General features: G+C 46.4%; 5 protein-coding genes across 8 annotated transcripts in view; 3 read left to right on the top strand and 2 right to left on the bottom strand.

Moving 5' to 3' along the window:
- The first annotated feature begins 612 nt into the window (after positions 1–612).
- LOC120900939 (sentrin-specific protease 1-like) lies at positions 613–3,520 on the top strand. Of its 2 annotated transcripts, none has more exons than XM_040308574.1 (2): positions 613–1,355; positions 1,431–3,520. In XM_040308574.1, exons 1-2 carry the CDS (start codon positions 1,265–1,267, stop codon positions 3,389–3,391), a joined length of 2,052 nt encoding a protein of 683 aa, XP_040164508.1. In that variant the 5' UTR covers positions 613–1,264; the 3' UTR covers positions 3,392–3,520. The 2 variants fall into 2 exon arrangements, with proteins under 2 accessions (XP_040164508.1, XP_040164507.1); XM_040308573.1 differs by having other exon boundaries at positions 614–950; positions 1,075–3,520.
- Positions 3,475–5,375, bottom strand: LOC120900940 (E3 ubiquitin-protein ligase TM129). 2 transcript variants are annotated; one of them, XM_040308576.1, is made up of 3 exons: positions 4,873–5,375; positions 4,324–4,453; positions 3,632–4,244 (listed from the first exon to the last, which is right to left on the bottom strand). In XM_040308576.1, exons 1-3 carry the CDS (start codon positions 5,340–5,342, stop codon positions 3,648–3,650), a joined length of 1,197 nt encoding a protein of 398 aa, XP_040164510.1. In that variant the 5' UTR covers positions 5,343–5,375; the 3' UTR covers positions 3,632–3,647. The 2 variants fall into 2 exon arrangements, with proteins under 2 accessions (XP_040164509.1, XP_040164510.1); XM_040308575.1 differs by having other exon boundaries at positions 3,475–4,453.
- Positions 5,376–5,514: 139 nt separating this feature from the next.
- LOC120900941 (transmembrane protein 39A-A) lies at positions 5,515–7,427 on the top strand. The gene is made up of 3 exons (XM_040308577.1): positions 5,515–6,135; positions 6,199–6,984; positions 7,065–7,427. The coding sequence occupies exons 1-3, from the start codon at positions 5,812–5,814 to the stop codon at positions 7,296–7,298; spliced, it is 1,344 nt and encodes a 447-aa protein (XP_040164511.1). The 5' UTR covers positions 5,515–5,811; the 3' UTR covers positions 7,299–7,427.
- Positions 7,327–8,011, bottom strand: LOC120900942 (LYR motif-containing protein 2). The gene is made up of 2 exons (XM_040308578.1): positions 7,794–8,011; positions 7,327–7,725 (listed from the first exon to the last, which is right to left on the bottom strand). Exons 1-2 carry the CDS (start codon positions 7,830–7,832, stop codon positions 7,459–7,461), a joined length of 306 nt encoding a protein of 101 aa, XP_040164512.1. The 5' UTR covers positions 7,833–8,011; the 3' UTR covers positions 7,327–7,458.
- A 1,555-nt stretch (positions 8,012–9,566) lies between these two features.
- LOC120902658 (formin-2) overlaps positions 9,567–20,896 on the top strand; it is a 33,738-nt gene continuing 22,408 nt past the window's right edge. For both annotated transcript variants that reach the window (XM_040311609.1, XM_040311608.1), the window contains exons 1-2: positions 9,567–9,665; positions 11,095–11,679. In XM_040311609.1, the coding sequence (XP_040167543.1) occupies positions 11,593–11,679 (87 nt within the window). In that variant the 5' untranslated portion in view covers positions 9,567–9,665; positions 11,095–11,592. The remainder of the gene's footprint in view (positions 9,666–11,094; positions 11,680–20,896) is intronic.

The following is a 20,896-nucleotide window of genomic DNA, read 5'->3' as shown; positions in this document are numbered from 1 at the left end:
AAAACGGTTCGCAATTTTTTTTTTTTGCGGTGGAAAGGGAAAGATTCGCCATAAAGCAATCGTTCCGTGGAGATTTATCTATTCACAGATGAGCACCCTAAAACTACCGATTTTATTTTTCATACAATGAGCAGTAATGAAATGTTTGACGGGACCAGTCTTTGACACTTTGACCAGAGTTACTTCAAACTGATGTCATGCATTAAAAGCTATGAAGTTGCACCATACACATCAGGCTCACCAGCTGCAAGGTTCCAGAGAGTACTAAGTGCTTGTTTAAAAGCTCCATAGTTCCGCAAAGTACTATCTATCTTTTAATCACCCACAAAGTACGATGATTCGAAATATTTTACATGTTGTGAAGGTGTTTTATTGCAAGGATTGAATTCTATCAAAAATGACGTTCAAATTTTGTCATAAAAAACAGTCTTTGAGACCAACTGACACTTCATACACATTGGTAGGAATACAGAAACACCGGTATTCCTGGTCACTCTGTTGCGTACATTGAACCGCGGATCGGATCCGTTCCTGCATCCAGTCGGCACGTACGGTTCCGACCATCGCTACCCGCACTCGAGCATTTTGAGTGCGAGCGAGTGAGAAAGAAACTGGCGCGAATGGCGTCGAGCGCGCGAGCGGGACCCCCTACAGCTCGCCGCACTGGTTCCGAAATGAGCAGACGCTGCCTGAACGCCGGAAAAGTGAGACGGAGACGAGTTCGCTGAATTGACATTACCACACCACCACACAAGCATTTTGACAAGTACCGTTTCCCCATCGTGTGTGCAGCAGCAGCGCCCTACGAGAGTTTCGCCCGAACCATTTTTTCCCGAAATGCATTTGTAAAATCCTGCATTTCCGATCAAAGTAGCATTCCGCAAGCATCGTCCGCCGTGGTGTGATGTAAATTCGGCACCGAAGCTGACCTGGTGCGTCCCTACAGCCAGGTGCGTCGTCGCTGCAGCGTGATATAGCGCGCGCGCCGCGCTTGCCCCCGTTGTTCGGCTTTTTTTTTTATTTCAATTTTATTCTTCCTTCGCTGCCGACGGTGTGCGTTTTCCCTGTTTCCAGCGTGTCGTCCGTCGGTGGCCTCACCAGAACCACGGCAGACAGAATCGGACAACGGCTGTCAGCTCTCTCCCTGTGTGTGCGTGTGTGTATGCTTGTGTATAGTTCGCGTGCGTGTGTGTGTGCATCCTAATGTGATCCTGCGTTTTTTGTTGTTGTGTGTGTTGCACTCGGTTGGTCGGTTTTTTCGCAAATGAAGATGTTTCCCGAGACGCTCATATCGCGCCTGAAGCAGTTGCTGACGGGCGGTGGCGGTAGTGGCGGCAGTACCGACGGCAACGACCGTAAGCGAAAAAGTGTAGCGCTGCTAGACGTCGATGCGAAAAAGCGCCGAATGACGACCCTGTCTTCGATTCCAGCGCCAGTGGAACAGTCAATAGTGGGCAATCACCACCATCACCAACACAACAGTAGTAGCGGCAACAACAGCAGTAGTAGGCCTTTGCTGCAGCAGAACGGTGCGCACGGGGGGCTTTCCAATACGATGGCGAACGCACGGCGGCTCAGCGAAATCACCGACATGCCGCCGGTGAACCACCAGCACGTCCCGTACGTTCCCACGCTCGGCCTGGTGCAGCGGAACACACTTCCGGGTGTCGTCGGTAGCAGCCGGAGCAGCATCATCGGAACCGGTGGCGGCAGCAGCAGCAACACCAACAGGAGCAGCACCGTCCTCAACGATCGGTTCGGTGCATCAGCACTACGTCCGCTCGGGCGAAGAAACAACAATGGGCCTCCGCCGAGCTTGATCCCAATCAAGTACGCTACGGCACGGCCATCAATCGGTAGCCAGGGTAACGGCGGTACCAGCAGACCGTTCGCGGGGGGACTGTTCCGGCAGCAGCAGCAGCACATCCCGGCCGCGGTTCCGCGCCCCTCCGAACCCGGCAACGTGTCTCTGCTAGCGACGGATTTCAGCAACCTGCTCCGCTCCAAGAACAGATTGACGCCGTCGACCGGGTCCGACGGTACGGCGGCAGCACTAGACCGCGATCTAAGCGTGCAGCGCGAAGTACGACGGAAGTACGAAGCGTTGATGCAGAAGTTCATCCCGATCGCGAACAATCCCCCACCGCTGGGTGCGTACGAGCGGTACACGCGCAAACCCATCAACGGAGATGCGGTGCAGCGACCAGAAGCGGCAGAAGCGGAGAAGAAGCACGGTGCCTCGCTGGAACTGACGGACGATGAGGAGGAGCATGTGCAGGATGTGAGCGATGCCAGCGATGACTGTGTAGAGGTGACGAGCAAATCGGCCGGCCGCCTGTTTACCACGATCGATCCGCACCAGCTGAGCGCTGCGCAGGAACGGGAGGAGGAAGAGCAATCGGCGGCGGCCGCCGCCGCCGCCCTCCTGCCCGAGCCGGTCAACTCCGTCCGGGCGCGGTTCGAGACGAAGCACGTGTTCCGGGACGACATCATACAGGACGTGCAGGCGCGGTACGGCAGCCTGTTCAGCCAGCGCAAGTCGCTGATCGAGCAGGAGCGGCACCGGCTCGGCAGCCTGCGCCAGTGCACGCAGCAGCAGGAGACGGAGGCGCGCAACAAGCTGCACCACTACGTCTGCTCGTTCTACAAGTTCGACGTGCTGGACGAGTCGGAGCTGAAGGAGGGTACGCCCGAGCCGGAGGTGGTGCCGCTGCCCGAGCTGACCCGGGAGCAGCTGGACGAGATGCAGCGCAAGCTGCGCACCGGCCACCAGGTGGTGATGGAGAAGTTCAACCTGCGCATCACCGGCAACGATCTCGTCACGCTGCAGGACATGAACTGGCTGAACGATGCGGTGATCAACTTCTACATGGAGCTGCTGCGCGAGCGAGGCGAGCAGAAGCGCGACCAGGGCCTGCCGAAGGTGTACACGATGAACACGTTCTTTCTGCCCCAGCTGCTGAAGATGGGCTACGCCGGCGTGCGGCGCTGGACGCGCAAGGTCGACCTGCTGGCGCACGATATGATCGTGGTGCCAGTGCACGTCGGCGGCATCCACTGGTGCATGGCGACGATCGATCTGCGGCACAAGACGATCCACTACTACGACTCGATGGGCTCGCCCAACAATGCGGTGCTCAATGCGCTCGAGCAGTATCTGTGCGAGGAGTCGCTGGACAAGCGCAAGGCACCGTTCGACAAGACCGGGCTGACGAAGCAGAACATGCGCGACTGTCCGCGGCAGAAGAACGGCAGCGACTGCGGTGTGTTTAGCTGCATGTTTGCGGAGTTTCTGTCGCGTGACCACCCGATCACGTTCGACCAGTCGAACATGCCGTACTTCCGCAAGAAGATGACGATCGAAATCATGCTCGGCAAGCTGCTGACGTAAGTGTGTGCGGAGGACCCGGGGGAGAAAGTAATGGAACAATGGAACAACAAAAAAAACCGCGGCAAACCTAATAAACCAACCAAGCTGATGATATACACTCACACACATGCACCCAGCACGAAAATGGAATTTTCTGAATTATTTTGACATAACTCGCGCAAGTACTCATCCCCTCCCCGTGCATGTAAAACTTCCCCTTTTTGGCGGTCATCCTGGAGGGGAAAACAAAGACTCACGCTGTACAGTGTATACACATTTATTGCTCCGTCTCCGGCAGCACCTCCTCCTCCCCCTCCTGTGCGGGCGGCGTCCGGCGTCCCTCGAGATAGCACACATCGCGCACGCAAAACCGTGCCCGACACATCGGACAGGTCGTCTTCTTGCTGAGCCACGTGTCCCGCTCGGCCCGCTGCTGCTGCGACGCGAACCACGTCGCCAGACAGCTGACGCACCAGAGCGGCCGGCAGCCGCACGGCTGGCAGCGCTCCTGCTCGGGCAGTACCGAGCCGGCCGCGTCCACATCCAGACAGTACTTGGCAATCTTGACGTCCGGCTGGGCCTGCAGACACGCCAAGCAGCAGTCGCCCTCGTCCGGCACGTACGCGCTCGGCACGGTCGGGTTTTGGGCGACCTCCTCCTTGAACGCTTCCACGAACCGCTCGGTCAGGGTGCGGAACTGCACCGAGGGCATCACCAGGATCGGTTGCTGCAGCCGGTCGCGCAGATCCTTGATGTGCACCACGTTGATGCGTATGATGAACGGCTTGATGCGGGACTGCTGCTGGGGCTTCACGCCGATATTGACGAACTCGGCCGACTCGAGCGTGTCGGTGATCACCTCCTTGGTGTCGATCTGCGGTGTGTGAGGCGAAACAGGGAGCGGAAATTAGAGATCGGGGACGGGACAGGAGGAACAGCATCCTACCACTCACCTTGTACGCGTACAGCAGTGCTTCACTCTGGGGGATGATATTGTGCACGTACATGTTCGTTTTAATGATCCAACTTTCCGTCACCACCAGGGTCGAGATAGCGTTGGAACGGATGATAATTTTGGTATCCCTGGTAAAAGAGAGCGAGCAGAACCGTTTGGATTGAATGGATAGAAAGAAGAAATGTGGGGAAAAAACTGCGAGAGTCCTCGGGGGGATACGTGTACGGTGTGCGCTAGCGAGAAGCAGTTGTTTATTTAATAATAAATATATGATACATTCAAACCCGATAAAAGGAACCATTCATCCCTTTTGGCCATGGTCATGTCCCTCCTGTACAGGGGTTTTCAAGGGTTCTCATACTTATGGGGCACTTGCATGACTCTTTCTTACAGGAAATACACGTTATATGAGAATTGGATTCAATCGTATCTCATTTGGACAAATCCCATGAGAATTTCCAAAGAGCCTGTCCAAAAAGGGTTTCAAGGGATTCAAGAAAGTATCCCACAGCTATGAGCACCCCTAAAAAAACCTCTATACACATACCTTCGATACTCGTCGTTAATGTTGGTGGCAACGGATCGCCAATCGGGCAGCGTGGCGCTGGTCAGCAGCTGCAGCTGCTTCGCGATCGGATGATTGCTCCAACCGTCCTGGGCCCAGTAGAAAACGGTCACAGCGGCCACAATCAACAGCGTGCCGGCAGCGCTACAGAACACATCCCAGACCGTTTCCCCCAACGGCGATGGTTGCCGCTGCACCACCATCATCTCGTCCGGGTTGGCCCACATCATCAGCCAGATGAAGAGGACGTAGATGAACGGCATGGCCGAGTGGATCAGCAGCTTCACGCTGGTCGATTTTAGCTGGTACATCACGTAGTCCGTGTCGGCGGACAGGTAGCGCGAGCAGAGATGGTCCACCGTCAGCCCGACCGATTCCATCTCGGCCGTCGGGAAGATGGTGAAGAAAAACAGCATCACAAAGATGATGCCGTAAATGATGTGCGGCACCATTGTGCTGTGGGGGAAGAGAAAAATATGAGGGTGTGGAGGAGGAATGGGATTGCAAAAAAAAAAAAACTAAAGAACACAGCACGGGAACCGTGGCAAAACTGAAAGAAAAGGACCGTTTTTGGGAGAAAAACAAATAACCTAGTTGGCACTTGACGGCGGGCGGGAGCGACGTTTTTGACAGTTGCAGCTGTCACAACAAAGGGGCAGCGTTTTTTTTTCATTTTGTTTCCGGACAGAACAAAACAATACACAGTTGCGTATTCCGGCGGTGGTTCCCGGATCGGATTAATTTCGCGTATTTTTTAGCATTATCGATTGCATCGTTTTAAAAGTCGCCGATGGGGTGTTTTCACTGAAATTGGAGTTCAATCTTTTGCTCAGTAAAAGTAAATCATTCCGGAGCGTTGCTTCCCGATGATACATTAGAGGAGTACTGGTAAAAAACAACCGTAAAAAAGCACTCCACACCATGACTGTAACGATTAGAAGACTGCACCGGGGACATCCTCCGTCGACGGCGGGACATTATGCAGGGTCCCAGGCGCTGGCGGCAAGTGGCGCTGCCGGTGCGCAGCAACGCAGCAACAATCCGGACAGTAACGGCGAGGAGGATGGAAGTGCCATGTACACGCCGTTCCCGAAGCACGTGCCGTACCCGAACACGGAGCAAAGCTCGGAGCTGATGAACGAGCTGTTCATATTCGGCTTCACCATCATCGCCAGTGCGACACAGTTTTTGCACCTGTACCGGTCCGTCTGGTGGTTGCCGAATTCGTACAACCGGCAGGCGGTGGTAAGATTAGTTTTTGTGTTGAATTGAAGAATGCGATTAAAATGGACTTCATGTGTTTTGTAGAACTTTTACCTTATCGACTGGGATTTAGCCATCTTCATCGACATTATGGCGAGCCGGCGGCTCCTGTACTGCTGCATCCTGAGGTGCATCGATGCCAACTGCCCGGAAGCGTACGCGGACGTAAGCAAAAAGGTGGCCAAGTACACGTTCCTTGCGTTTGTGCTCGCGTCCTTCGTTGGCTGCGGCACGCAGATCTACCAGAAGGCGAGCTACATCCATCTGTTCGTGCTGAGCTACCCGCTGGTACTGTACCTGATGATATTCGGCCTCAATCTGGAGCAGTTTCTGCGCACGATCGTCGACACCGAGCCGAACTGCATCAACGGGATGCCGCTGCACAGCTGCTCCTCCAGTGCGGGCGCCATCCGGACCGAGATCGACGCACTGCGGACGGACTTTAACGCACGCTGCAAGCAGATCGTCTTTACCTCGCTGCTGAACGCGTACTACGCCGGCTTCGTGCCGTGCGTGCTGGCCTCGAAGCATCTGTACTACAACAACTTCTGGACCACGCAGCATCTGGCGTGCGTGTTTGTCGGCGGGCTGACCATGTGCGTCACGTACTGCTTCCCGATGCGGTACTGTGACGTGTTTCACCGGGCCGCACTGCATCTCGGCCAGTGGCAGCGGGTTAGCAATCGGTCGAACAGCGTGCCGACGTACACGTGGTCGAAGACGAACATCTACCCGCACGGGACGTACGTGCGGCACATGGGCGAGGTGTACCGGTCGGTGGGCTACTGCACATCGGCCGTACCGGCCAACACTAGCCATTATAGATTTTACGTAAGTGGCGCCACAATGTAACGAAGTTGTGTCAAGCTAATCCGCGAATGGTTTCTTTTTCTTTCTGCCCTCTTTTGCAGGCCATTTTCAGCAACCATATCGTGATCTATCTGACACTGTTCGCTGTGCAGATGCTGCTGATAGTGCTGCAGCTGGCCATATTTGCGCTCACCCCGGAGTGGCAAAACGTGCTCTCGGTGGCGTTTCTGTTGCTGATCAACTTTTTCACCCTGTTCCGGATCGCCCGGGACTACTTTATCGCCCGCCGGATATACGCCAACGAGCCACTGTACCTCGGCATGCGCATGCAGTAGTGCGTGGAAGGCCCTCACACATCTCAGCTCAGTTTCTTCAGTTGCTCTGAGCAGCCGCTAGCCGGGCGGTTGTAATTTATTGAACTAACAACTATGAACAATCAATACACGAACTCTAAGCGTTACGAACGAAATTTGCACAATCTGCCGGTAGCGATTCCTAGCTGCGCTTTGTTGCGTCCGAATGGCTGGCCGTGTCGGTGGGGCCACTTCCACTAAGCTCGAGGCTGGTCTGTAGCTCCTTCAAGCTACGATTGCCATGCTGCAGCAGCATCTTGATCGCCAGCTCGTCCGTTTGATTGCGATTGTTGCGAAAGTCGGCCCGCGCCCAGTCACGCAACTCGCGCCGGCTGCTCGCGTCCGGCACCTGGCGGATAGTGCGGAATATTGTCCGGTAGAGTTTGAGCACCTCCTGCCGCAGCATAAACTGTGGGAAGAAAATAGCAAGCATGGTAAGCAAAATGCTAAATGATCGTAGACCGGGCGCTGCGCTACCTGCTTCAGACTAAGTGCTGCCTTTGGAAGTTTCGACATTTGTTGTAAGGTAAGTAGTACTTAAATTACACTTTTAAAAGTTAAATAGACAGGTGGACTAGAATTATTACACGACTGTAAACATTTGAAAGCTTAGATTGCTGATAGCAATGGAAACAAATGCATTCTCTCGAAGGGACTTGTGTTTGTTGTGTTTTTGTTTTTGAATGTTGTCCAATCGATTGAAGGGACAACCCAAAGAACGAAATTCAATACTGGGCCTTCTTAGTGACGTCTGTTTACTGTCGAATAGTGGTGTTTATGTGTATTTTGGCGGTTGTTCAAGAATAGGCGGTTGTACGTTTTGTTCAAGATAATTCAAGTATTTTAATCACGTTTTATTGGCCGCTTTTTGAGGCGAATGAGACCAATTGGCTCAAAGTCTGTAAAAATAAACAAAAAAAGGGCGCTTGGGAGTGCCTTTTTAGTTATCAAGACTCTTATTTGTATGCTACAAACTCAACGTCGTGATAACTGACAGCCCATTCACGACTTCGCATCACGTCCAATTGGTTATTTTATTTATTTATTTATTTATTTATTTAAGCTTACTTATTACTGAAATGCTACTTACAATCATCTAATCTTGGACTCCTCGCAGAATTAAGTGATTAGTTGGAATGATTTGTTATACAACATTAAACACCCCTTATATTTTCATCTTTAGCATTAATACCCAAGTGCCACAAATCCACTAAACGGCCACTAAACGGGCTCTAAACGATCCAAGCTCTCAGCCTAAAAAGAAACTAAAAAGACTTCGTTTACCAGACGGTAAACGACTGATGCATTCTAAAATTAGCAAAAAAGTTTATGGCACCATCTGTTGGTGGGATAGCCAGCCAGTGAAGCTTTCTTTGGAATGTATGTTCCCTTTATTAGCAAGGGAATTTATTTTCCATTTGACATTCGATGTGTCAATTCAGTACAATTTGCTCAAAGAAATGTCAAATTAGAAATTAGCGTATCGCGAGTATGGCGTATATTGGGGAATCTGCATTTTTTTCTTTTTTTAATAGAGACTTTGAGCCGATTGGCCTCATTCGCCACGTTTATACCTGTATAATGATGAGTTGATAAAGCACTTTTGAAACAAACCTATATCTATTGAACAAACCAGTGAAGCTATCGGATTTTTTTTTCTATGGATATTTGATTTTCCAGTCGTTTAAGCTTAATCCGTGGCGCTTGAGTAATTTCAGGATCCTAATTAGTTGCTCATAAAACAAATTTTGTCCCTTTTGTATGTAAAATATTTTTTTCCAATGCTGTCATTTATTTTTGCTTATTTTATAATATTTACAATCTAAATCTGCAGCATTTTTTTACACAAACTTTAATAAATATGGCTCTTATTTATTGAACATTGGGTATGCATATTATTTTTATGCATAAGATCTTTTAAAAAGCTGACGTAACAAAAATCAATAACTATGTTACTATGTTACTCATATAATATGCTTTGTATATTTGTTGGTTAACAGGTTCAAATTTTATTCTAAGCTAACATAGAAATTTTTTAACATGCTGACATTTTTACACCAAGCAATATAAATAACAAAAAATAAAAAATAAAATAAAAAGCTAAAATAACAGCTCAACAACTTTCGAAGAAAGTGTTTAATTTTTATCCCAGCACACGTGCATGCGCATTGCCCAATGTGCAGGCCGTACGTTCCACCGCATGGACGGTGGCTGCGTACAAACCGGTACCAACTTCCCATTCGTGTTTGGAAGCGCGCGAAGTGCACACGAGAGTCGCAGCGCACGCTGGCGCCGTGTGTTGCGTGACGATTTGCAGTGTGTTTGTATTTTGTGTGCTTGCTGCGAGTGGTAATTTCTTTTCAAATTAAACATATCATGTTTGTTTGTAAAGCACATATGTAAATTTAACTGTTTATTTTTAAATGCGATTATCTAAAAGTTGTGAACTTATGCAGTGATTACACATAGGTGAAGAGGTTTACAATACGTAAAAATAGATAAAAGTCCGTTTTGATGTGCATAGTCATAAAAAAGGTTGAATTTAACCGGATTTAGTAATGAAAATTCAACACAATATCCTGGCACCCTTTCCGTGGATCAGAACTCGACAAAACGCCTACCAACCAGAGTTTACCAACAGCTGAAAATGAAACCTGATATCTGAGCTTTGTGTACACCAACCCGATGGTGAAGGTGTTCTTGATCATGTCGCGGTTGTGGAAACGATTTTTTGTGCTGTGTGATTGTGTTTTTATAGAAAAGAACGCTGGACATTTTTAAGGGTGCCTTCCTTCCTATCAGATCCGTAAGATAAATCCGCATTCTTTGCCCGTACGTGCGGTAGTTGCGAGAAATGTTTTGCAATTTATTAAACAAACACGCTTGTAGCCGTTAGACATAGAGATGAATTCAATGTGAAAATAGGAAATTTTTGATACGCGTAAAGAACGATTAAACCATTTATTTAAACATGGTCCACACATGGTGCAATGATGCAAACGATATAACAGATCATCCCATTCCACTCGATTAAAGTGGCATCCGATGAGTTTCCGCCCATTGCTCAACGTTGCTTTCATGCGCCGTAAACACAGTGCGGCGGTTAGGGATCAATTTCAATCATTAGCATACCAATCTTTCTATCGAACGCACGCAGGCTGGATGGTTCGTGCCAAAAAGGGTGCTTGTTTACGTTTTTCCCATTTTTCATCGCATATCACATCACACGCGGGACTTTCTTCCGCATCTTTCGGGGGGTGGGGGGCGTGGAGTTTGCAGGCGTGTTTGATATAAAAATACCTTCACCGACCGATTTGATCGCGGCGATGTGCTAAAAATATTATCCTAAAAAAGGGAGAAACTGCTCAGGAAGAAATTAAAATGGGGGAAACCGTCTTGGAGCAGAGAGCTGGTAGAGGCGGTCGTACAATGTTGCCATTCCTGTGAATATATTTATTAACATGTAGAAAAAAGTGGCATTAAATTTAGAGTGGATTTATAAATAGACGAAGGAGTAAATATCTCTCGCGAAACGTGAAATATTGCTATGTGAGCTATGCTCGGTGCCAGTGCGAGTGTGTGTGTATGTGAGTTAAAGGGTCACCGAGACTCTGAAGGTGTGTGATATTAAATTTGGCTGATTGGCCAACTGCAGCTGAACACGTTTATAGTGAAAAGAGTTTGTAAATTAAGACAGATTTTTTGTGCGATGAGTCAATTATGACACAAATTTGTAATGAAATAATTTAAATGTATTTTTTCCGTGCTTGTTTCCTAGTCGACTGCAGTAAAAAAGCAGTGAAATTTGCTGAAATTAAGTGAACAAAGTGTGTGTCCGGAAAATCCCCCTGAGGAGAAAGCATTTGAAAATAAACAAAGAACCAAAACCTGGGAAAAATTGGTAACGTTCTTCGCGAGTGGAGTGAAATCATTGCGCAGGGGGCCCCCCGGTCTGATCCCGCGTTGCCGTTTGCCGCGTGTATCGTATGACATGGGAGGAATTTGGTGGCATGTGAGCGGGATCATATTTCGTCGGGTGGTACGGTACGCGCACAAAGAGGAACCACTGCGCCACTATCACCTTCCCTGCTGGTAGGCAGGCAGAAGCGTCTGACACTGGTCAGACAAGAATTTAACATAAAATCGCGTGATAGAAAAAAAACGACTGCTTCCACGTGGTGTGCATTTTGCGCGCAACTGTGTGTGTTTGTGTGTGCTTGTGTAACTGTGTCGTGTGTGTGCGTGTAATGCAACCCTAAGCAACGAGTGGGTTACCATGGCGACGGCATCATCTTCGGCGAGCACGTCACCGCCGCGGATAAAGGTGAAGAAGGAAATCTGTACCGATAACGACACGATCAAGGTGAGTGTGGTGGGAAAATTGGGCCAGAAAATCGATCCTGATTGAAAATAAACACGCAATTTGTTGCGGGGTGGTGTACGGTGGCCTTGCTAGTGCGCCACTGCTGGTCATTTGAGCCCGTTGCATTGTGCAACGGCAGCAGGGCAGTACGTCACCCTGGTATCGTATTTCATCGGCACGCGTGCTTCGGGTGACACGCGGAAGAAGAAAAAAATCGATACCAATCGATCCGGAGGGCCGTTTTTCTTGACGATTTATTTTTAAGCGCAGAAAACTTAACCCGGTGGAACGTGTTGCGTGGTCGGTAGAGAAGGATATTACCGTAATTAATAATGAGAATGTTTTTTTTCTAAACTTGAGTTGAAAACTACAATTGGATAACATTGTTTAAAACAGACCATGAACAATGTTCTTTTGCTTCATTGCTACTTTTATCAATTTTGAATTGAAATCATTCATTTTGTGATGAGCAATAATTCGCCCTGTCCAGCGGAGTCAAACACGTGCGTTGAGAGGAAAAATTTAAAATAATTTAATGTCATTAATAATTTGTTAAAATTCAAACCATCTTCTACTTTGGAACAACAATCGTTGTCGGTCAAGGCCTGTGGTCTGTAACACTAATGGGGATGGCTTTCAATGACTAATTGATTACTCGTGGCAGGATAGTCAGTTATACGTCTGGGGACACGGTCCATTCGGGATTTGAACCCATGACAGGCATGTTGTTACTGTCGTGCGAATTGACGACAGTACCACAAGACCGGTCCGAAATTCTAAACAACAGATACTTTTCAGGCGCTAGAAACACTTTGTGAACTTTTTGGTATACTGTAGAATTGTTAAAAACTGCTAAAGGAATCACGATCCGATTACGATTAAAACGTCAATTATTGGACTTGACAACAAAGAATTGAGCGTTATTTCTTCGGCATTTAGTGATCTTGCTTGCTTGCTTATTTGTCTGGAGACTTTGGGGTCTAGCTAATTCAGCTAATTTAGCCCTTTCTCAGTATCATTCTGAGCATCTTACTCTCGAACGCGGCTCAGAGGGTTTCGTCAGATTGGAACAGTGTCCATGTCTCAGAGGCGTATGTGAGTACCGGTACTATGTAGGTGCTAACTAGTCCCAGCCTGAACTGATTTTTCAGGCTGTAGAAAGATCGATTGACAGTCAGCATCCTTGCGTGCAATTCAGCTGTCATGCTATTCTCATCGCTAACCTTTGACCCAAGATAGGTGAATTCTGGTAGGGTCGCTGATGTTACGAATGTGTATTTGGTCTTTGACTCGTTTATCTGCAATCCGAGGTTCTCTACCACCTGCTCGATCCCTTGGAAGGCTTCTGCTTTATAGCCAATGATGTTTACATCATCAGCGTATGCCAGGATCTGAGTTATTGAAATCTCGACCCTCGAATCGCGGATGGCCCTCTCTAGCGCCAGGTTGAATTACCAATCCCCCTGGCGCAGAGCTTTGGTGGTAGCCAAAGGCCCTGAGAGTTTTCCATTCATCTTCGTTGGTCATAGTCGTTCTAACTAGCCTTATCAGTTTAGTCGGAATTTCAACAATTTTACATCCATACAAACATTCAATCCATTCTGAATGCGGATGTGAGTTTGACAACACTGGAATTAAGCCCATTTAGCGCTGTATGTGCAAAAAGTGGCGCTGAAATAGACCTTTTTCGATTTTGGGTTATGTGACCGAAATTGTAATCACCAGGAGCGTTCCAACTCCTGTTTGGTCCTTTATATCTCTTATATTTTAATTATTCCCACAAAAGAATAGACTTAAAAACGAGTGGGTAAAAAGCCCGTAGTAAAGTTAATTTAAGTAAATTATAGTTTGATACCAAAAAGAGAAAATTAATAGAAGACGTATTCTAGCTGTATTATAATGTCTAAATTGTCCATCAAAAACGAATATTTTGTCACAAAAGTACGAAAAAACATGCTTAGCGTCACGTAATCGATAGCTTAATCCTGTTTTCTCCGTTCTGTTCTTTGTTTATATGAGCTGAGTAGCCATTACTTCCCAATTATCCTGGATCTGTTTTTTTTTTTGGTTTACGTGGATAATGTTTGCTAACATGTCCTGGTAACGGTTCAGCTGAGTTTGTACGCCTTACGTCAGCATAGCGCCTGGTATGGTGAAGTGAACCGTCCGGGTTACCTATTCGGTTACATCGGACAAAACCGCTAGTGTGGAATTGCAATTGGAGCTTGCTGCCGTAGTCCTTGCCCGCCCCAAAAACGGGACGCACAGCACTATCCTTACACAGTGGATGCGAATTCTCGAGCGCCTTGATGTATGAAACCGTACCGTAATCGTACCGGTTAGGGCCAGGGATGCTCGGGTGTCTCTGGTTGGTAATTTGACCGCTACCGCTGGACAGGCATGAGCCTGAGGTGATGCATAGACATGGTGCTGCGTTTGATGGGTTGACGGGTAGAACACCATGAGGAACTATGAGACTTAGAGACAGGGACATTGGAAAAAGGTAAATGAGACAATACGATACTTGAAATAAATAGCATTTACATCATTTATTAAATTTATGTCATGCCAATTGTGTCTTAATTAGACAAATATTGCTTATTTAATAGAATGCTTGCGTCCTTGGGTTATCTTTGTTTGACAATGTTCATTACTGGTCTGGTGTCATATTACGATTTTCCGTTCATTTTCCTGCCTTCGTTCGTCCGTTCGTCCTAATAAGATCAGCTTACCAGTGTCGTGTACAATGGTGTGTGGTAGAACATTGTGCCTTTTTGCAAACCCGACTTGGCAAAGAGTTTCGCATCGCTTGATTTATTGGGAGCAGCATTTAGAGAACGGCATTTAATTCCGACATTTTTCGTGCTGCACCGGCCCCTTAACGCTGTACTGTATGGTGCCCTTTTCCCGTGGGAGAAGCAACAAGTAGTAACGAGAGCACAGCCCATCCTCCACACACCACCCTACCCGCTACTAAAAAAAAAAAAATACAGACACACACATTATCACGAACATCCTACCAGACTTTGATGCAATTTACCGCGGCTTATATTTAGTCCTTCTCGCCGTCGTCGTCGTCGTGGTCGGATCAAATTAACCACAGTGGGGCGGGCGAAAGGTTTGTGCACACAGGGCGGGTTTTATCTTCCCCAGGCACCACGAGACACCACCACGAGGTAATGATACGTGGCAGTGCGCCGTCCCGTAAGATAGACGAACCTACTGGGCCCCGAGCGACGGCGATGTGCCTTGTGAAGTCCTCTACAATTTCAAACGGTCGGGTTTAGCTGCTGCACACCTGCCGTTGTCAGTTTCACGTTTTTTTTGGTGTAGCCGGAGAGAGAGAGAGAGAAGGGGTTCACAGGCCGCGTGTTTGATCGCTATTACCGCACCACGCTGCACGATGCCTTTTTGACGCTTCTTTCGAGGATCATTTTCACTGGTCGAAAGGTGCGAATACACGAGTGTGTTGTGGAGTGTTTGTTGATGGGTTGCTCATTAATAATTTGGCCCAAGCATGCGTCCATGTACATTGTCGTGTGCTGTACCGGGTTAGATTAATTTATTGGATATCAAAGCAATTGGAAAAGGGCACCGGGGAATGATGACATTGTTGCTGAACAACCGCATGGATCATGGCGATCGTTTACGTGTATTTTTAGTCCCTGGGAAAAGGGTCTATTTTTATTTATTTTTTTAAATTACATTCAAGTCGTAAATAATTGTAATTTAAATTCATGTTTAATTTAAATTCATGACATGTAAATAATGTTATATCTTATACTTTTATTCATTTTTGGATGGATTGCCGATCATTATTTTGGAACTTTATATGACATAGTCATTTTTAAACCTTCATCTCCCCAAGATAGTGCCCCCATAATGTGACACTCGAAATGAAATGGCTAAACACACAAAAACCATTTAAAACCGTCACGGCCGATCAGCAGCCGCGATTGAAATGGCTATCCATTTCCATAATTTCCGCACGTGAAATAAAACACGCAAACATAAATCCATCGTGTCACGCTCATTCACTTTCTATCCGTGTGTGTATGTGTGTATGTGTGATGGAAAACGCGGCTCCACGCACGGGGTTTTAGCTTACCGTGTGACATCCCCTCCCTCCCCGTTTGCAGCGCGAGCTTGTAATAAATTTGGACACGGACTCTCGGCCCTCGGCAGGTTTCGATTTCTATTTCAAAGACAGTTTCCCGGCAGTGCTTTGTAGTCCGCTCGTCTCCTGCGTTCTGTGTGCCAACACACGCCCGACACAAGGCGTGGAAATTTAAGACGTTTTCCTCTCGCGTAGTCGCGTGTGTGCAGCGTGCAGATTTGGACACAGAAAAATTCGTTTGGAGGCGCGTGAAGGTGTGCGCGAGTCTTTTTCGATACGCTAAAAAGCAAACTTATTTGGTTCGGTCGATCTGGTGAAATAGTGAGAAGCTGGGAAGTTTGGGCATAGGAGTGGGAGTGGGACAACAAAACTCAACCGTTTGACGTTTCAATGATCATGGCGTTTGTTTGATCTTTCATTGCTATGATTTGTGTGAAAGATCTGCAGTGCCATGCATGACGCAGATGAGAAAGAGTTGGTTTGATAACAAAAATTAGTGAATTTATTTTTATTTAAATTAAAGTTTCATTTTATTGCAGTAAAACATCGAGTAGCTTAGTTTTACAGAGCTTTTGGATTTTGGTTATTTTTCATGTCGCAAGCCCGTCCCTATACTGCAGCTTTACATCTGATCGGTCTTTCGCTCTATTTTTATGACGTTTGTATAAAAAAATGGACAAAAATTTTCGATTTTTCATGGATTATAAATTCTTATTATAAAGTATTCAACAATAGTATCCCATAAGTCACCAAAGAAAATTTGACAACTATATCAATCGATCTCCAACCGTGATGGCCAAAATCGTGGCACCTCGTGGCTTCTAAAACGGACTCAGTGTAGCAGTTTGTAACCTGTTCCGGGATCTACAACGTCTTGGCACTATTAGACAACAATCAGAGCATTGCAGAAAAATCCAATTCCAAATGGTCGACGATTCTTAGCGACTTGAGACTCGAAAGGAAAATGAAGCTGAAATAATTACCTTTCAAAATATGTTCATGCAAAGGAAATGATCTCGCTCAGTTTTGTTCTCTAAGGCTAGCCAAAAAAGTCACTTGTGCAATGATGAATAGCTCTCTCTTTCTCTCTCTCTCTCTATCTCTCTCTCTCTCTCTCTCTCTCTCTTGTTGGTCTACTCACGGTAGAGCACGATGGTGTGACATGGCCCGATCAACAATCATACTTCAGGATGCTCGGTCTCTGCCTGTAGCCTACCATCCATGTACACCTGACACCTGATCTCTGCATTTAACAATATGTGATGATGAATACCCGGTCTCGTAGTACACTCGTCTACTTGTACAACTTACCAACATACCCGTCATGGGTTCAAGCCCCAAATGGACCGTGCCGCCATACGTAGGACTGACTATCCTGCTATGTGTAATCCATAAGTCACTGAATGCCAAGCCCACAAGTGGTACAGGCAGGCCTTGACCAACAACGCTTGTTGAGCCAGCAGAAGAAGAAGGTGATGATGAATAACATTTAATTTAAAATTCAAACATTAGATGGTTCAAAGCATTATAGATGCGGGACTATTGAGCCAGTAGAACACCTTTCTGTATGAGGAAAATCTTAGATTAAAAAAAAGCATTTTGGGTCTTATTGTGGCCCGTGAGTGTAGTTAATTCCGTTGTTAACTTCTTCGCAAATTCATTTGTTAAACGATGGATATCAGAAATCTTTATTTTCTATTTATTAGGCTTATTGCCGAGATGTTAAACCTTACTTTGATTTTTTAGGTATTCCTTGTAGTTGGCGAACTGGAATATGGTTAGCGAATATCTTTGAGCGTCAAGCGGTCAAGAACATTATTATATTCCATTATTAACATTATTAAAACGGCTGTGTAATTTGTCTAATTTTTTTTCATATAACTTAAGAAATTACACTCCAAATTGCTTGGATTTTATGGATTTCTGAGACATTATTTTCTAGCGATTTTTCATCATCTCAATGGAGCTTAGGTTCTTTAAAGCTTCAACGTATTCTTGATCTATCTTTGCCTTTGGTTATGGTCTTTATTATAATTGCATGCAATCATACGTAGAATGACTTACACGTAACCGGCCCACCGCTGGCAGCAGGTAGCTTTATCACCGCGTGCCATGCCAGCACCGCATCGTACGTTACTTTACACTGTGATCACCAAGTCACTGAGGGCTTTTGGTTGCGTAGAGGTTTCTTTTACATCGCAACAAAGCCCGTCTTTTCCCGCATTGCGTTGCGCTGGTTTACTTTTCCCGCTGACAATTGTGTCCTGTTGTTTGACTTGTTTGTTTCTTTTTGGTCTCTCTCTCTAAAGTGTTTATGTGTCTGTGTCTGTGCATTCCCACTGCTCAAACTCATCAGGTATCATTTTTCACCAACCCGCCAACTGGAGTCCCCGGCAAATGAGGTGAACCATCGGTTCGTTAGCGGTTGACAAGCAAAACGGGCTAAGAACGGCTACATGCATGAAACATGGAAAAAGTAACCTACAAAACAATTGTCCCGAGTAATGACGGGTCAACGAATTACCCGGGTCTGGGCCGATGACGATGACGATCGGTCAACCCAAATTCCCCCCCACCCGGCTTCACAATCGGCTGTTCAGCGTCTATAGCGGGTCGTCGAAGGAGTTGCAGGGTTGCAAAAATGCTGCAGCAAATGGTAAAACCGGCTGAAATTGAATACTATCCCTGCTCCGTCCGCATACTGCTGTGAATCAAATTGACAAGCGGCACCAGTGCAAGGGTTAGTGTGATAAAAAATAATGATACAAAACAACAGTACAACCGATTCAATTTTAACGTTTTTTTAGAAGGCAAAAAACACAACTATACACGTAAATGAATGAATAGCGCAATAAATCGATCTTGCAGATTTTATTAATTTTACCATCAATTTTCAACCAAATCAATTGGTTCGATTTGCGCTACAAGAGGAAAAAAATCTGCTTATCACACACTCACCCCTTTGTCGCTAAGGGCGGTGAGGGAACGAACGGTTCCAGAGATTTTCACTGTGATCGTCGGTGTAATGTGATACTGTTTTTGCATTTTTAATTATTTCTGTCGCTGTACGTGCGTATGCGGTTATCCTTCCGTCTTACGAACTCCAATTATTGGGCTGTCCGTTCGGTGACCACCGTTAAAGCCTACTGTACTGGTTAGTGTTGCATCTTTTTGGGAACGATGAACTTATTTTTTCAAGTTGCTACCAACGGGTCAATAAATTACTGTTGTGTGGCTACCACTATCTCAACATCTTTTTACATCTCCATTTCATGCGTTACGACTGCACTGGAATGGGGATTGTTTTCACAGCGTTACTCTTAGGGAGAATGCCAATAAGAAGCATTTTTGTAACTTATGACAAACAAATTTGGCATTGCTTAGCTTTTAGCTGAAGGACCTATTTACAGTTTCTTCTTCAAACCTCAACAAAATTGGTTCCCATGCCCCTTACGTTAACCCTACCAAAATGTGACGTGACTGTGTCGCGCAACGGAACGGGACGGGAGACGTGATCCATGCTGGAAACGATGGCCGGCGCACGGTGAAATGATTTGCTAATTGAAATGCGATCCAGTGCGAATGAAGTCGGCAGTTGATAACTTGATATTCCAGCAGCTACACGGCACTACAGGGACCGGGAGGACAGGTCGCCCATACAGGTCGCCCTGGAACTGGAGCGTGCTTGCAGCGACAGTGCGAAGAAGCCGGTCGTGATTACCTGGTTAATTTTGGACTTTTTCTTTTCTTGTTACAAGTTTCACAAGAGACTCGTTACCACGCAGTGGTGTCGAATAACGGGGCCGTTTTGTGAAGATTAATTTATACACACAGCTGTCGTTTGAGTAATATCGCTAAGTGAAACTCCGATACGGCCATTTCTGTTACACTGTTAAAGTATTAGCGTGTCTTTGTTGTAAAATTTTTGTTTTAATTTAATAGAATTTCCCAGGAGAATACACTAAATTAGTGATCAATAAGTAAGGCAACAATTAGTTTTCCGATCACTTGTACCTTAGCTTACTTCATGTTGTAAATGTCTTATTGCACATGTTCTAATTACCTCAACTTGACAGGATGTTGGACTATTTGTATGTTAATCCCTAATCTGTAGAGCAATCACAAAAAATATAAGTAAGTAGTACACCAGATATCCCGCGGTCACATAGTGCAGTCCTCAACTCTTACGTCTTAATAACATGCCCGTCATGGGTTCAAGCATAAAATGGACCGTCCCCCCGTAGCAAGGAATCACTATCCGGTTGCGTGATCGGCATGTCCGTATAGGACGTTACTCCAAGTAGAAGATGAACCAGACATTAGAAACTTAGCGGTCACTTAGAGACCTTAACCTACTGTAGGAATGAAAGAAACGCTTCGCAAGATACTATATGCAGCCTACAGAATAGTGCAAAGCTTCGAGAAAACCATATATAGACCATGTTTGCTTACTTATCAGTAACCTCCACAGCTCTACATTTAGTTTCGCAGCTGAAGTATCTGGTAGAAATTACCTCACCAAGTAAACTTCGTTCAACCCTTGTGGATGAAACGAAAAGACTACCGGTACAGGACGAGCCGAATTAAATACAGATTTGTAAGGTTATCGTATGATAAAAAGATATTTTTACTGAAGCATTTACCTACAGCAAGGTTTCTTCTATACATTCAACAAGGGTTCCTTGAAAAGGAAATCGTCCTTCTAAGCATCTTTCTTTCGAAGCTTCTTCAAGAGAGTTTCTTCAAACTAATGCAGACAAAATTTGATGGGACATGGTCCTTTTTAGTACCACCATATTCTATTCCTTTTATAATAACAAGTTTCTTAACGTTGGCAAAATGCAACAAACTTAGTTTGTACAAAGTGTTGCTCTCTTTTAAAGTTTCGTGCTGCGTTGCCTAGAACTTTGCGCGCTCTAGGATCAACGTCACATTCTTGCTGCTACACGGATCGGAAAATTGTGATCCTAAACTCATCGCCTACCGTTCCAACCTAGCAACTAGACCGTAGAACCAATATCGGATTCCTGTTAGCCGCATAGTTGCCAAAGATGACGAACGACGAACGCAGGCGATGATGATGATGATGATGCTCCGAAG

This window comes from Anopheles arabiensis, chromosome 3 (assembly GCF_016920715.1).
Source record: "Anopheles arabiensis isolate DONGOLA chromosome 3, AaraD3, whole genome shotgun sequence".
In the NCBI taxonomy this organism is placed as follows: domain Eukaryota; kingdom Metazoa; phylum Arthropoda; class Insecta; order Diptera; family Culicidae; genus Anopheles; species Anopheles arabiensis.
The sequence above is the reverse complement of the archived record's forward strand: the minus strand, read 5'-3'. Positions and strand labels throughout refer to the sequence as shown.

What these genes read in the sequence shown, in the direction of transcription:
- LOC120900941 (XM_040308577.1), top strand. Translation starts at nt 5,812, where the DNA reads ATGACTGTAACGATTAGAAGACTGCACCGGGGACATCCTCCGTCGACG. An exon ending in CGTACAACCGGCAGGCGGTG is followed by an intron (nt 6,136 to 6,198) that starts GTAAGATTAGTT and finishes TGTGTTTTGTAG; the next exon opens with AACTTTTACCTTATCGACTG. An exon ending in CTAGCCATTATAGATTTTAC is followed by an intron (nt 6,985 to 7,064) that starts GTAAGTGGCGCC and finishes CCTCTTTTGCAG; the next exon opens with GCCATTTTCAGCAACCATAT.
- LOC120900939 (XM_040308573.1), top strand. Translation starts at nt 1,265, where the DNA reads ATGAAGATGTTTCCCGAGACGCTCATATCGCGCCTGAAGCAGTTGCTG.
- LOC120900942 (XM_040308578.1), bottom strand. Translation starts at nt 7,832, where the DNA reads ATGTCGAAACTTCCAAAGGCAGCACTTAGTCTGAAGCAG. An exon ending in CAGCACTTAGTCTGAAGCAG is followed by an intron (nt 7,726 to 7,793) that starts GTAGCGCAGCGC and finishes TTCTTCCCACAG; the next exon opens with TTTATGCTGCGGCAGGAGGT.
- LOC120900940 (XM_040308575.1), bottom strand. Translation starts at nt 5,342, where the DNA reads ATGGTGCCGCACATCATTTACGGCATCATCTTTGTGATGCTGTTTTTC. An exon ending in ATTAACGACGAGTATCGAAG is followed by an intron (nt 4,454 to 4,872) that starts GTATGTGTATAG and finishes CTCTTTTACCAG; the next exon opens with GGATACCAAAATTATCATCC.